The 17488-nt window shown below is 38.7% G+C and overlaps 1 protein-coding gene across 15 annotated transcripts in view; it reads right to left on the reverse strand.

Annotated features, from left to right (window-relative positions):
* The window catches only part of LOC115224513 (fibrillin-2-like), a 202202-nt gene that overhangs the window by 28949 nt on the left and 155765 nt on the right, over positions 1–17488 (reverse strand). For all 15 annotated transcript variants that reach the window (XM_036513124.1, XM_036513126.1, XM_036513125.1 and 12 more), the window contains 8 exons: positions 16467–16604; positions 11908–12045; positions 11062–11199; positions 9072–9209; positions 6968–7105; positions 4217–4354; positions 3174–3311; positions 1210–1347 (listed from right to left, as the gene is read on the reverse strand). In XM_036513124.1, the coding sequence (XP_036369017.1) occupies positions 1210–1347; positions 3174–3311; positions 4217–4354; positions 6968–7105; positions 9072–9209; positions 11062–11199; positions 11908–12045; positions 16467–16604 (1104 nt within the window). The remainder of the gene's footprint in view (positions 1–1209; positions 1348–3173; positions 3312–4216; positions 4355–6967; positions 7106–9071; positions 9210–11061; positions 11200–11907; positions 12046–16466; positions 16605–17488) is intronic.

Below are 17488 nucleotides of genomic sequence, written 5' to 3' on the forward strand. Positions count from 1 at the left end.
ATATGAATCTCTTCCCAACCGGTTCTTGTGACCTACAACTTTCTTCTCTATCTGGTCAGTTCCTACGACACTTCTTGACATTGTTTAAGAACTTTACAATGGATCCACACAGATAGTGAGCAACAGGCCACAACACATAAGTGCTAATGTGAAACAGACCATAACATGTAATAACTATTGTGCAATAGACTATGACATATGATAGCTACTGTGTAATAGACCATAACATATAATACCTACAGTGTAATCAACTGTGACACGTAACATCTGTGCAATAGAGCAAGACATGTAATAGCTACAGTGTAATAGACCATAACATGTAATAGCTACTGTGCAATAGAGCATGACATACAATAGCTACTGTGCAATAGAGCATGACATACAATAGCTACTGTGCAATAGAGCATGACATGTAATAGTTACTGTGCAATAGACCGCAACATGTAATAGCTACTGTGCATGACAGGTAATAGCTACAGTGTAATAAGCCATAACAGGTAATAGTTACTGTGCAATAGAGCATAACAGATGTGGAATTTCATCGACTGTGGAAGAGGTATCCAGCCATGTTAGAGATGCATCCATGTTTTCATAGGTCATTCAGTCAATCAAGGATGATGTCCAAGGCTACAGGTAATAAATACCGTAATATAATTCTAAAAGAGATTTCCCTGTACCGCCTCAGGAAAAAAAAACAGTAAGTTTGTTTCTTAATCACATGGTTTCAGGTTCAGTCCCACTGCGAGGTGCCTTGGGTAAGTGTCCTCTACTATAGTCCCAGGGTTATCAAAGCTTGTGAGTGGATTTGGTAGATGGAAACTGAAAGAAGCCTGTAATATATATGTGTGTGTGTGTAGTATATATAGATCCAATATAGGTAGAATCAACAAAAACTAGTACTCATCCAGTGGAAAAATGGCTCGGAGATACATGGCATGTTTTATAAATCTGCCTATAAAAGCATGAAATTATTAGTAGGTCTTTTGGTTGTGTATTAAACTGATACACACACAAATACATGGGTGTGTGTGTGTGTAGCACCAATCTAAAAGAAAAGAAAAATAAGTCATGGGATCAATTTGTTTGACTAAAACTCATCAAGGCAGTGCTGCAGCAAGGCCGCAGTCCAATGATTGAAACAAGTAAATGATGAACAATAACTGAAAGTAAAATCTCGAATTAAGAATTCAGACTAAACTTCATACAAACCTGACTGACAGTTATCTCCTTGGAAACCAGCAGCACATCCCACGCTGGAGCACACTCCAGATTTAGTGTCACATCGATTATTGTCAGCGCAGTGGCACAAATGTTTACAGTTGGGACCAAAGTATCCTCTTTCACATTCTGAAATACAAATATTCACCATTAAAACTGATATCAATGGTTGTTATTTAATAACTAAGGTAGACTGCAGAGATATGCGATATCTTATATTTGTGTGGCTGTGTGCATAGGTGTAGGAGTGGCTGTGTGGTAAGTAGCCTGCTTACCAACCACATGGCTCCGGGTTCAGTCCCACTGAGTGGCACCTTGGGCAAGTGTCTTCTACTATAGCCTCAGGCCGACCAAAGCCTTGTGAGTGGATTTGGTAGACGGAAACCGAAAGAAGCCCGTCGTATATGTGTGTGTGTGTTTGTCCCCCCAACATCGCTTGACAACAAATGCTGGTGTGTTTACGTCCCCGTAACTTAGCGGTTCGGCAAAAGAGACCAATAGACTAAGTACTTGGCTTACAAAGAATAAGTACTTGGCTTACAAAGAATAAGTCCTGGGGTCGATTTGCTCGACTGAAGGCAGTGCTCCAGCATGGCCGCAATCAAACGACTGAAACAAGTAAAAGGGTATACCATACAGTTTCATTTGCTTTATATATACCATACAGCTTCACAAGTATTAGCCACAGAAATGTGTCTTTCCTTCTTTATGACGTAATTTCAAGGAAATTTGGCTGTGATTTCTAGCATGTTTTGTGACCATACAAGGCCCCACTTCATTGGACCAAAACTGCATAGTGTACTAAAGTAGTGTGGAAAGTATGAAAGATGCAAGCAAGAAATACCAAACTTTTTCTTTGACTGTATTTTTAGCAGTTAGAGCAGAGATGATGAGTAAAATCTCATATTACATAGGCTTTTGTTCTTTAGCAGTCACAGCACTGGATTGAATTGAACTGCCTATGTTGAATTCAATGCAGGGCGAAGGCCTCAGCATATTCTCTCCACCAATCAGGGTCCAATGTGGAGGCAGTATATTTAAGCTTGAGATCATTCTGGTTTGATAAGCCTACTCTGCCACACCGGCTCGACATGGCTTGGCAGAGAGATGCAGCTATTTTAAATTATACTCTTACTCAGGAGTAGTTAAGTCGACTACATCAACCCCAGAGCTTAACCGGTACTTATTTTAAAGATCCTGAAAGAATGAAAGGCGAAGTCGACCTTGGTGGTATTGGAACTCAGAATGTAAAGACTGATGGAATGCTGCTAATCATTTTACCTGGCATGACAATGATTCTCTGATCTTGTTGGCTGGGGGAGGGTGCTGGTTGATTACATCGACCCCAGTGCTCAACTGGTATTTATTTCATCAATCCCAAAAGGATGAAAGGCAAAGTTGACCCTGGTGGAATTTGAACTCAGAATGTAAGGACAGATGAAGAATTTTGCTTGCAATGCTAACAATTCTGCCAGTGTGCCACCTATTATAAGTAGTCATAGAAACCAGAAATATTCAGAATAGGCGTAGAAGTGGCTGTGTAGTAAGTAGCTTGCTTGCCAACCACATGGTTCTGGGTTCAGTCCCACTGGGTGGCACCTTGGGCAAGTGTCTTCTATTATAGGCTCAGGCCGACCAAAGCCTTGTGAGTGGATTTGGTAGATAGAAATTGAAAGAAGCCTGTCATATATATGTATATATATATGCGTGTGTGTGTGTGTATAAGTTTGTGTGTCTATGTTTGTCCCCCAACATTGCTTGACAACCGATGCTGGTGTGTTTACGTCCTCGTCACTTAGCGGTTCGGCAAAAGAGACCGATAGAATAAATAACAGGCTTCCAAAGTCCTGGGGTCAATTTGCGCGACTAAAGGCGGTGCTCCAGCATGGCCACAGTCAAATGACTGAAACAAGTAAAAGAGCAAGAGAGAACACCTCATGTATCAGGGGACTTACCAGTTTGACAATCTGACTCAGTGTAACCTGCTTCACAGATATTGTTGTGACAAGAACCATCAATTCTATTACACAGGCTGTTATTACTACAGTGACACTTTCCTTCGCAGTTCATACCAAACGTACCAGCTGGACACACTGTAATATAGAAAGAAGTGAGGACATTAATGATAATGATAATCTTTTCCACTAAAGGGTACAAGGCCTGAAATTTTGGAGGAGGGGTAAGATGATTACACTGACCCCAGTGTTTCACTGGTACTTAATTTATCAACCATGAAAGGGAATTTGAACTCAGAACATTGTGGCAGATGAAATACCGCTAAGCATTTCACCTGGCATGTTAATGATTCTGCCAGCTCAGTGCCTTATTAATAATACAAATAATAATGATGATGATGATGACGCAGCAGTACCTGAATGCCATTTTGCAGTACCAGGCAGTGGCTCTCATGGCTTATGATCTTAACTGATTGGAAGTGTTATCGTATACATGGTCTATGTCGTGACACGAGGCCTGGAATTTTATGAGGAGGGGAACAATCAATCATATTGACCCCAGTACATGGTGATGATGATGATGATGATAAGAATGAGGACGATGAAAGTGATGACAATGATGACGAGCAATATGATGATGACGACAATTACGATGATGATGATAATGAATGCAATGATGGCAATGACAACGATGAAGATGACAATTATGATGTTGATGACGATAATCCTGATGATGATTGCATGTGATTGTGATGATGAAGATGATGATAAAAATATGATGAGGATGGTGATAATATTTTAGATATCTATCATCTTAGTGATTATAAACATTACTTTTAACGATGATGCTAGCAAACAATAATGATTGTGATGAGGGTGGTGAGAATGATAACATTGATGATACAAATAGTAGAAATACTGATGATGATGATGATGGTGAAGATGGTGATGGTGAAGATGGTGATGGTGGTGGTTATGGTGATGATGGTAGTGGTAGAGGTGGCAATGAAACAATTGCTTTTTATACTTTGCTAACTACAGACCTGTTTGACAGTTGTCTCCCTTGAAACCAGCGGCACACCCAACACTGGAACATACTCCTGATGCGGTGTCACAGTGCTTGCTGTCTGCACAGTGACACTGAGATTTACAGTTGCTGCCAAAGTATCCTTTACGACATTCTGGAATTTAGAAGAGGTAAATGTATTAATAACATATATATAACATGTTATATATATATAACATATATATAATAACATATATATAACATGTTATATATATATAACATATATATAATAACATATATATGGACAATACGAGGTCTACAGAACGATTCCATCACCTTACGTAGCAATTTGGCCATCATCATCATCTTCATTTAACATCCACTTATACTGGCATGAGTTGGACGGTTTGACTGAGGACTGGCAAGCCAGGAGGCAACACTAGGCTCTAATCTGATCTGGCAAGGTTTCTACAGCTGGGTGTCCTTCCTAACGCCAACCACTTCGGGAATGTAGTGGGTGCTTTTTTTATGTGCCACCGGCACAGAAGCCAGTCAGGGGTCACTGGCATCAACCACGTTTGGTTGGTGCTTTTTATGTGCCACCAACACAGGAACCAGTCAGGAGGCACTGGCTTCATTAAAATTATATATATTAGCAACAAAGGTGGTTTTAATACCAAGAGGTAATATTTATCCCCACTTAAACATGGCTGTCCTGTTGGAGCAAACTATACTGTAATAGATACTACAAGAGAAACTTTCATATTGGCTTTTGGTGCAAAATGCACTCTTGTTTATATCACTGGCAGGGAGATAAACCCCTTTAACCTCTGGTGATGAAACCATCAGATCACATGATTTCAACCTTCCTTGATCTCATCAATGATGGATGCTCGACCACTGAGATAGCAGCAGCTCATCTCACGAATGGTATATTGAAAAATAGTGCCAGAACAGGTGCTGGTATTGCAATTAGTCAATGTGCTTGTTAAAAAAAAATATATATTAGTGACAGAGGCAATATTAATACTAAGAAGTAACATCTATCCCCACTGAAACGTGGATATTCATAAACACAAATGCATTTTGCACCAAAAGCCAATATGAGGTTTTCTCTCATGCCATCTACCACAGTATAGTTTGTTCTAACAGAACACCCATGTTTATGTAGGGATAAATATAACCTCTTGATATATTTTTAAATGCACATTCACACACCTACAGAGAGAACCATTCCCACCAATATTCCCAAATATATCCGCAGTTGTATACCTACTCATCTTTAATACAACTCATGCCTATCCATTTTCTCTGTTACTATTCATGGAAGGATCACAAAGTAAAACCTTCAGACACCCCTTCCCTAGAAGTAACAGTTATTAGACTTTAATCTCTCCCTGGTTTTCTTTCATCACTCTCTCATTTATATGTCAGGGACAAAACAACTCTCTGAGGCAGCTTAACACAAGGCATAGAGGACTTTGATCTTCTCAGGGACAGGACAGCCTCTCTGGTACAGATGCTACAATAAAATACACCCTGTAAAAGGATCTATGACAATTCACCAAAAGGTATTTCACTGTAGGACAATTGGCAGTAGGACAATTCGCCGTAAGACAATTCCTCATACAGATATTTCGCCACAGGGACATTTTGTAGTAAAGCATAAGAAGAGAAGGATGAAACATAAAAATAATGCAGGTCATTATTTAAAAAAAGTTAAGCTAAAAATCATAGAAGTTCAAAGCAGTTACACACAAATAATGTTGTTTTTGATTTTGATCATAACCTCTGACAATGCTTAGCATGTGCTTATAAACATCTTTGTAGTTTTTCTGGGTTGTGGTTTGTCCTCATTGTGCATCATTTACCTTCTTTTTAGAAAGAGATTCTTCATTTCTCAAGACATTGAGAAACGACCTTTTCTGTTTTTAAATTACCATTTCAGCAATTGCAAAAATGACTGCTGTAAATACCATTCCTTTATCAATCTTATTTAATTAATGATGCAATTTCAAATTTCTAAGCTTTATGGCAAAATGTCCTTGCAGCAAAATATCTGTACAGCAAATAGTCCTATGGTCAATTGCCCAACGGTGAATTTATTTACAGTAAATTGTCTGGTCAGCCCTGTAAAGTGGTTGATGATAGGAAGGGCCTCCAGTTATAAAAACATGCACTAGGGATATGTTGGCCCCTGATCCATCTGTGAAAAATTGACTCAATCCATGGGAAACCAACTCTCTCTCACACACACACACACATCTGCATATAACTACTCATACATACATACATATATATATATAAGGGTAAAGACCCCCTTAGGCCATGAATGACCATGGGATTGCACCTAGGAAGTTCCCCTCTGAAGCACAAGTCCTGACAAGGTTGCTTATGGAAGACCAGCAGTCACCCATGCATACCGGCCTCTCCTCTCCATGGCACTAATGTTATTCTAGGGAAAGGCAAAGGCTGATACAGCTTAGCACCAGTGATGTCGCAACTCATTTCTAAAGCTGTGTGAACTGGAGCAACGTGAAATAGTGTCTTACTCAAGAACACAGCCTAGTCCAGGAATTGACCTCACAATCTCAACACAAACAAACATCTGAGATCTGTGCCACCCTATATCACACACACACCTCCCCCACCTTCCACAAACCCCATGTTTATATAAAACCTACACACAGAGAAACCTATACACACCTCAACATTACCATCTTAATTACATCACATGCTGAAGGAACGCAAATAAAAGTGTCATCTTAATGTGCCCACTTCAACTTACCTGTCTGACAATCAAGGCCCATATACCCAGGTAAACAGATACCATCATGGCACATACCATAAGTGGTGTTACATTGGCTTTTGTTGAGACAACGGCAGTTGTGTTGACAATTTTCACCAAAGGTACCAGGAGGACATACTGAAATAAAACAGGAATACTTATAAAATAATCAGGTATGGCTGTATGGTAAGAAGCTTGTTTTCCAACCACATGATTCTGGGTTCAGTCCCACTGTGTGACACCTTGGGCAAGTGTTTTCTACAACAGCCTTGAATTTGGTAGATGGAAACTGAAAGAAGCCCATTGTGTGTGTGTGTGTGCACATGCGTGCACCTATGTGTTTGTGTCTGTGACTTAGTGGTGTGCCTGTAACTTAGCAGTTTGGCAAAAGAGACTGATAGACTCAAAAACGAAAAGTACTGAGGCTGATTCATACAATCCAAAATTCTTTGAGGTAGTGCCCCAGCATGGCCGCAGTCTAATGACTGAAACAAATAAAAGATAACCTCACCTATGCCCATACACACCAATGCATACATAAATATCAATCTTCTTTCAGGTGGCAAGCTCGCAGAATCGTTAGCGCACCAAACAAAATGCTTCGTAGCATTTCGTCTGTCTCTACATTCTGAGTTCAAATTCCACCAAAGTCGACTTTACTTTTATTCCTTTTGATGATCGATAAAATAAGTACCAGTTGCGTACTGGGGTTGTTCTAATTGACTTAGCCCCCTATCCCGAAATTGCTGGCCTTGTGTCAAAATTTGAAAGCAATATTAATTTTCTTTCTCTTCATAAAGAAATATTTTGTAAGAGATTAGAGAAATTGTAAAAATATTTGGTTGTGTTAATTTCATTAGACACCATAAAGAAGGTTTAAGAAACTTCTACTTAACCAAAACCTTGTTGAGACCAAATTTCCAAGAATTCCCTATCAAAAGGGAATTCTTGGGGAATTTTTGCACTCTCACCTCATAGGGACAACTTGTTACCTATGGATACCAGGATTTTCCTCCCTTAGAAAATAAGCTGTGCATATATAATAAAATATATATATATATATAAAAATTGCATTTGAATCTGCTGGAACATACTGATTTCAAATTTTGGCACAAGGCCAGCAATTTTAGAAGAAAGGTTAAGTTGAAAACATCAACTCCAGGGCTCAACTGGTACTTAATTTATGGGCTCCGAAATGATGAAAGGCAAAGTCGACCTCTGGGATTTGAACTCCAAAGTGAAGATGGGTGAATTGCCGCTAAGCATTTTTCCTGGTGAGCAAACAATACTGCTAGCTTGCCGCCTTGATATATTAATTTCAAATTTTGGCACAAGGCCAGCAATTTCAAGGGAGGGGGTAAATCGATTTCATCAACCTCTTTGTTCGACTGGTACTTAAATTTATCGTTCCCAAAAGGATGAAAGGCAAAGTCAAACTTGGCGGGATTTGAACTCGGAGCATAAGGAGGGACAAAATGCCGCTTATGAAACAGGGAGAGAACACTGCAAGGATTTAAGAATTATGAGTTTTGAAAGTTGTTTGCAGAATTAAAGAATTACAAATTTCGAAAGTTATTTAAATCAAAGTACAGCATGTTACTTCGTTTTGGGATTTGGTTTGCGAGATTCTTTATATGAGTTTGTGTGTTGAAGCATATTCTGTTGTGTCTGGGGAGAATCATTTTCTTTTGTGCCTAATAATTTAACACACTCACCAGTAAAATTTCCACTTATTTCTTATTTCCATTTATTTCAAGACTATTGAAAAGGTTGCAAGATGCCACGAAAATTTTAGGAAAATAAAAATAAGAAATAAGTGAAAATTTTACTGATGAGTGTGTTAAATTATAAGGCACGAAAACAAAATTAGTCTCCCCAGACACAACAGAATATATATGTAAATGTACATATATATATATATATATATATATATATATATTCTGTTGTGTCTGGAGAGAGACATTTTCTTTTTGTGCCTTATAATGTTAGTATTACGAGTTAGATGAAATGTCTTTATAATATTACTATTTAAATTTTAAATATTTGTCCCTTAAATTGGGAGAGGAGCAGTTAATGTATTAGTGACAAAATCAGAAATACAGACCTGACTGGCAGTTGTCCCCTTTGAAACCAGCAGCACATCCTACGCTGGAACATACTCCAGATTTAAAGTTACAATGGTCATTGTCAGCACAGTGGCATGAATATTTGCAGTTCAAACCGAAATGTCCCTTTTTACATTCTGAAATAGAAAATAATAATAACTTCAAATATTAATGAAAGTTTCAAGACTTTCAATAAAGAATATCCTTTTGTTCTTCTATTCTTTTACTTGTTTCAGTCATTTGACTACTGTGGCCATGCTGGAACAGCACTTTTAGTTGAACAAATTGACCCCCCAGGACTTATTTTACCCATGCCTGTATTTGTGTATACACATGTATGAAGCTTAAAGTTTAGCATTGTATTTTTGATCATGAATAATTTTAGCTTTATGGAAGTTTAACCAGATGAAGAAAGAATGTAAAAGAAAGGAAACACGTTGTATTTCGCTCTGTGGGTGGCTTAAATTATTCAAGAGCATCCAACTGTAACATACAGGGTGTTTCTACTAACATACAGGGTGTTTCTACTAATTGAATGCATGCTCAAACTAACCTTGTACTAGTTTGAAATAAAAGAAATTTGAATTAAATTTACAATAAATGTCTAGACTTGGGCGGAGTACCCTGTATAAATTCACCAATGTATTTATATTTGAGTAACTGTGGCTTAGTGGTTAGGGTGTCAGCATCATGATCGTAAGATTGTGGTTTCGATTCCTGGACCGGGCGACGCGTTGTGTTCTTGAGCAAAACACTTCATTTCACGTTGCTCCAGTCCACTCATCCGGCAAAAATGAGTAATGCTGCGATGGACTGACGTCCCATCCAGCTGGGGAGCACATACGCCATTAAAACCGGGAAACCGGGCCCATGAGCCTGGCTAGGCTTTAAAAGGGTGCATTTATTTTTTTTTTAACTGTGTATTTGTGCACAAGTGTATATCTGTTAGCGTTCCTGTTCGTTTTTGTTATTCTTTTACTTGTTTGTCATTTGACTGGCCATACTGGTGCACTGCCTTAAAGGGGTTTAGTTGAAGAAATCGACCCCAGGACTTGTTCTTTGTAAACCTAGTACTTATTTTATCGGTCTCTTTTTGCCGAACCATTAAGTTACGGGGATGTAAACAAGTTTTGTATTTACAATGTACATGCAACACATACACACACACTGAATGTTACATTATTATCCTCTGTAATCATTTTCTTTTGATTTCTGTATTTTAGCCAAAAAACAGCAACGACAATGATTTCAAATTTTGACACAAGATCAGTAATTTCAAGGAGGGGATAAGTCCACTGCATCGACCCCAGTACTCATTCGATACTTATTTTATTGACCCTGAAAGGACAAAAGGGAAAGTTGACCTTGGCAGAATTTGAACTCAGAACGTAAAGATAGTGACAGAAAATAGTAATAGTGAGGTATGGTTGAAGAAAGAAATGCTTAAAAGGGAGACAAAACAAATTGTTAGTAGCAGCACAAGATTAGGCATTGAGGACTAATGGAATAAAAGCCAAATAGACAAAACTCATGTAGATTCTCAATGTAGGTTATGTAAATCGAAAGAAGATCACATTATTTTTACTTTCAGTTATTGTATCATTTAGCTGATTGAAAAGAATTATCACTTTTGGAGAGCTAATAAGCTAAAATGTCAGACTCTTTTGCACAGCAAGTATAATCATAAACAACATTGCAAAACATCATCCATCCATGTTTTAGTGGTGTGTCATAACAGTTGCTACCCAAGAACAGAGATTGTGTTACACAGTATTATTTCTGAGTAACATATGTGTACTGGGTACCAAAGAACTAATAAGAAACCTGTTTAGCAATCAGTTTCTATATAGCCGTCAATGGCTTTGATATATTAACTAGTTGTAAACTAATGCATATAATATTCCTGTTTGATAGTCATTTTGTATATAGCCATCAAAGCATAGGTGTACTGGTATGTATTAAACTAATAAACAAATGCAAATAACATACCCATTTGACAGTCAACTCCTGTATAACCAGCTTCACAGCTGCTCTTACCACAAAACCCATTGGTTCGATTACAGTGTTCATTCTGCACACAATGACAAACTTTCTGACAGTTTGACCCAAAACTGTTGGCTGGACAAGCTGGAAAGATGACATGGAATATAGCAAGTTATAAATTCGAAAACAAGAAAAAAATGATTTCATAATTATACAGCAGTCTCTTTTTGATAATTTACTAGGTTCGGCATTAAATATAAAAGAAGGAAAATCCATTTATAACAAGGTTCGTATTTTCCTGAATTGAACTGTTATATTTATTGACCCAGTGCAGGTGCATGGTTCAGTGGTTTGAGCATAGGGCTTATAATCATGATGTAAGCTCCATTCCCAGACCGGGTTATGTGTTGTGTTGTGTTCTTGACAAAATGCTTTATTTTCAAACTGCTCCAGTTCATTCAGCTGTAGAAATGAGTTGTGATGTCACTGGTGCCAAGGTGTATCAACATTTGTCTTTCTCTTGGACAACATTGGTGGCATGGAAAAGGGAGGCTGATATGCATGGGCGACTGCTGGTCTTCCACAAACAACCTTGCCCAGACGAGTGCCTCGGAGGAGTATTTCCTTAGTGCAATCCCTTGGTCATTTGTGACTGAAGTGGGGTCTTTTACACCAAAGGGGATACCCTCAGCAATAACAGGTACACTGTGAAAAAGTCAACATTTACAAACGGGACAATTGCAAACAAACCAACACATTTACATAAGGGGCACACTGGGAACAAATCAACACATACAGGTTTTGCCTATTAACTATTAAAATGTTGCAAGTTTGTAAAATAAAGCTACTCACAAGTTTGGCAGTTGTGTCCAGTATAACCTGGTAGGCACTGGTTATTTGGACAATGACCAGTTTTGGGATCACATTTCTGACTGTCCTTACATTTGCATGGATTGGCACAGCGTAGACCAAAGTAGCCAGACTTACAGACTGAAAAATAAACAAAAACATCATATTCAACATTATTTTTATAAGATATATATATATATATATATATATATATATATAGTATGTTTATGGAGTACCAAACCACAAATTAATTGAACTGAGTGTGTGTGTGGGAGGAGGGACGGATATATTTTCTCAGCTTTGGTAATATTGTGGGCAGTAAAGAAATAAGAAAAGCTTGGATTATGGGATGTATTCAAAAAGCATGCAAACCTTTGTTCACCCACTGCAAGCACAAATCCTCTGTTAATATGGAATTAACTGATCCTGTGCATATTCCCACTTTGTGAGCAATTTCCTAGATTGTTACAAATGATTTTCTATGATGGTTGACTGAACCTTCTCAATCAGTTCCTTGTTTTTGGCTTGTGGATGACCTGACTGAATGTGCCTGGTTCTCCACGGGGGTCAGCCATGTTTGAAGCCGTTGTACCACTTCTTGATCCAAGTTTTGCTCACAGAATCATTGCCAAAGGCCAGCTGAATCTTCTGAACTTGAGCAACACCAAGCTTTAGACAAAACTTAATGTGACATTTCTGCTTCATGTGTTCAGTTCGTGGCTGTGTGGTAAGTGGCACCTTGAGCAAGTGTCTTCTACTATAGCCTCTGGCCGACCAAAGCCTTGTGAGTGGATTTGGTAGACGGAAACTGAAAGAAGCCCGTCGTATATATGTATATATGTGTCTGTGTTTGTCCCACCAACATCGCTTGACAACCAATGCTGGTGTTTTTACGTCCCCGCAACTTAGCAGTTCAGCAAAAGAGACCGATAGAATAAGTATGAGGCTTACAAAGAATAAGTCCTGGGGTCGATTTGCTCGACTAAAGGCGGTACTCCAGCATGGCTACAGTCAAATGACTGAAACAAGTAAAAGAGTAAGCACATATGACATATCTGTACTCAAGGTGTAACAGCTGGGGACTGACACAACCTGCCATTGCAAAAATTTTCGTACATGTACATGAAGGCTGGTATCACCTCCCAGCCAGTAGATTCTACCCACACAATATTAGTTTTGATGAGAAAAAAATGAAGTTGGATACCTTTTGTACGCACCTTGTACAATAAAAATTTCTAACACCAACTCAAATCAGATCCAGTCATAAAAAAAAGCCCACCAAAATATACACATTTTCACACAAAACATTATCGTCATTTTATGTCTTTGCTATTCTGATAATGGGTTGAAATAACAAACAAAACTTTTATACTTAGAAGACAAGTACACTTGCACTAATTCTTCTGTAACAAACATGTCAAAAACAAGAGAAGCAACATCTGTGCTTACAATAGAAAATTCACATCACCCTATAATTACAACAATGAAGCAAATTGCACAATGGCCAGGCCAAAGCTAGGCAAGTAAATGGTGCAGATTTCATCGTCTTCTCCCTCCTCTCTTTTTTCCCAACTGGAGTAGTCATGTATCTCCTCTACAGCAAGACAACTGTTTCTGTCCCTCTATGCGGGTGCATTGAAAAGTTCCTGGCCCTAAAGGTATCGCGAAAGGCCTGGTTGAAGCCCAACCTTCAGAGTTGTTTTTTCAGGGCTTAGATAGAAAAGCTGAAGGACCACTGCCATAAGTCTGTGAATATGAGAGGGAAATATGTTGAATAAAATCATAATTAACTGATCCGCCTGTATTTTCTTTTACCCAAAACTAGGAACTTTTCAGCACCCTCTCGTGTGTGTATATATATATATGTATATATATATATATATGCATACATACACACACCCTTCTGTCCGGCACTAGTCGCCATGATAGATCATTAGCCACTACACACATTTTTTTCTCTCCTTGTTTTTTCTGTGTCCCTTTCTGTAGAAGAGCGTAGGCTCGAAACGTAAAAGACTTTTTCTATTCCTGAGCATTATACTAATACATCTGTTTGTTTTGTACACCACCTGTCTTCATCTTTTGTTTTTTTTCATAAACTCTCCCTATATATATATATATATACACACACACACACACAAGGGGATGCTAATAAGTTCCTGGCTTTAAGGCTATCACAAAAGGCCTGGTTGGAGGCTAAACCTTTGGAGTTCTTTTACAGGGCTTAGAAAAAAATGAAGAAACACTGTAATAAGTGTGTGAATCTGAGAAAGGAATGTGTTGAATAAAATCATAATTAACTGATCCTCCTGTATTTTCTTTTACCTAAAGTCAGGAACTTTTCAGCGCCTGCCCATACGTATGAATGTATGTATGTACATACATAAGAGAGGGTGCTGGATGTTCCTGGCTTTAAGGGTATCGCAAAAGGCCTGGTTGGAGGCCCAACATTCCAATATCATAATTAACTGATCCTCTTGCATTTTCTTTTACCCAAAGCCAGAAACTTTCCAGCACTCCCTCATACATATGTTTGTATGTATGTATGCATACAGGGCTTAGAAAAACTGAAGGATCACAGCAAAAAGTGTGTATGTTGAATAAAATCATAATTAGTTGACCCTCCTCTATTTTCTTTTACCCAAAACCAGCAACTTTTCAGTGCCCCTTCATATCCTACTTTAATCTCTCATCCCTCGGCAAAAAGCCACATCCCTCGATACTACTTCCACTCTCTGCTGATTGGCCTTGTCTTGCAAGTTACTTGGTGACCCCACCAATGTTGGTGCCACATGAATAAAGCAGACAGACACACTCTGTAAAGTGGTTGGCACAGGAAGGGCAGCCAGCAACAGAAACTATGCCAAAACAAGCAATGAAGCGTACTGCAGTTCTCTGGTTTGCTAGTTCCTGTCAAAAACCATCTGACCCATGCGAATAGGGAAAATGGATGTTACATGGTGCTGGTGATGATGATAATGATGATTAACAATAAACTTATAAAATCTACCAGTTTACTACAGTAAAACACACTGGTATTGAAACCAGCTAGTTCAGCAGCAGAGATAAAGACAGCTACAACTTCACCCTAAATGACATCAAGTTTTCCAAGTCAATTTCTATAACCCTCTTTACCAAAAGCACTGAAGTATATGAAGACACTGTATTATTTATCGATGAAGAAAATCTCTGCTTTTCAATGACGAATCTACATGGATGAAAGAAAGCAATGATTTTTTCAATGTTAGCACAGGTATATATCATGGTAGTGAGGAACTATGTGAGCTGGTGACTTTTATACCTTCAACTTACACAAAATTACATCTAACTACTCAGAAATAGGAATATACAGTGATGATGGGTTGGCAATTCAAAAACTAGTTAAATGGATATGAGTTACATAGAAGCAAACTGCTTACTTTTAGCATGGTTTTTACAGCTGGATGCCAGTTTTAATGTCTGCTACTTTACAATATGTCTCTTTACTCTACTCTTTTACTTGTTTCAGTCATTTGACTGTGGCCATGCTGGAGCACCGCCTTTAGTCGAGCAAATCGACCCCGGGACTTATTCTTTGTAAGCCCAGTACTTATTCTATCAGACTCTTTTGCCAAACCGCTAAGTGATGGGGACGTAAACACACCAGCATCGGTTGTCAAGCAATGCTAGGGGGACAAACACAGACACACAAACATATACACACATACACATACATATATATACATATATACGACAGGCTTCTTTCAGTTTCCGTCTACCAAATCCACTCACAAGGCTTTGGTTGGCCCGAGGCTATAGCAGAAGACACTTGCCCAAGATGCCACGCAGTGGGACTGAACCTAGAACCATGTGGTTGGTTAGCAATCTACTTACCACACAGCCACTCCGGATTTAGGTTTTTTTTTTTTGTGCCACCAGTATTGAAATCGTGAGGCAGTTAGCAAATCTACAAAACCCGAGGAAAAGGTCTAACTCTTTAGTATTTAATCTGGCAACATTTGGCCCCAATATTCTACATGTTTAATGCTAAAATTGACCATATTCAATGCCATTTTAAAAATAAACAATTATAACATTGAAATCTCAAAGTTATGAGACAATGCATGGTTAATTCAAAACAATGTGAATCAATAAGCATTACATTTGACAAAGAGATCTGAATGTGAAAGGGTCGAGGTATAAGAGAAGAGGTTGGGGTAGAGCAGGTTTTTGTTGTAGAGGTGGCGAGCTGGCAGAAACGTTAGCACGCCGGGCGAAATACTTAGCGGTATTTCGTCTGCTGTTATGTGCTGAGTTCAAATTCCGTTGAGGTCAACCTTGCCTTTCATCCTTTCAGGGTCGATTAAATAAGTACCAGTTTTGCACTGGAGTCGATATAATCGACTTAATCCATTTGTCTGTCCTTGTTTGTCTTCTCTGTGTTTAGCCCCTTGTGGGTAGTAAAGAAATAGGCTTTTGTTGTAGAGGAGAGACATGGCTGTTCACATTTAGGAGAGAGTAAGAATCAAGTGATGGTGTCTCCAAGTAGATTTTACTTTAAAGAAAATAGATGTTTCACTCACCGTTTTGACAGTTTCTTCCTTCGTAACCTGGAGCACATCTTCCATCAGAACAAAAGCCCGTGTGAGAATCACACTTGATGTTGTCAGCACAGTGGCACGTACCTTTACAGTTGGTGCCAAACGTACCATTCTTGCAGACTTCAAAGAAACAAGATTTCTTGTTAATAATAAAAAAAAACACACATTCATTTAAAAGGTTGTTGTATCATTAAACAACTGTTCATTCTGTTTATATTTTATAGTCTTGGAAGGCAGCGAGCTTGCAGAATCGTGAGCATGATGGGCAAAACACTTTGCAGCATTTCATCTGCCCTTACATTCTGAGTTCAAATCTGCTGAGGTCCACTTTGCCTTTCATCCTTTCAGGGCGGGTAAAATAAATACCAGTTGAGCACTGAGGGTGGAGGATGATGCTATCGACTTATCCTCTCTCCCAGAATTGCTGGCCTTGTGCCAAAATTTCACACCAATACTTTATGCTCTCGGTCAGTATATATACTAATAATCTATCTCTCTCTCTATATATATAAAACACAGAATGTGTGTCTATCTGTGTGTTTGTCAGGGGAGGGAACACACCATGCTGGGGCACTGCTTTGAATTTTTAGTCAGATGAATCAACCCCACCACTTCTTTTTTAAGCCGGGTACTTATTCTATCAGTCTATTTTACTGAACTTCTAAGTTACAGGGATGTAAATGCACTAACACTGGTTGTCAAGCAGTGGTGGGAGACTAACACACACAGACACACACACACACACACACACACACACACAAACGGACTTCTTTTAGTGTCCATCTACCAAATCCACTCACAAGACTTAGGTCAGCCCGAGGCTGTAGTAAAAGACACTTGCCCAAGTTGCCACACAGTGGGGCTGAACATAGAACCATGTGGTTGGGAAGCAAGCTTCTTACTGCACAGCCACACCTATGTATATATAAATATATTTCATATAAATGATACAAAAACCTCGTAACATGTGTATAAGAGCTCTTGTGTTGTTATACAGTAGGGTA

Source organism: Octopus sinensis, linkage group LG25 (genome assembly GCF_006345805.1).
Source record: "Octopus sinensis linkage group LG25, ASM634580v1, whole genome shotgun sequence".
NCBI lineage: Eukaryota > Metazoa > Mollusca > Cephalopoda > Octopoda > Octopodidae > Octopus > Octopus sinensis.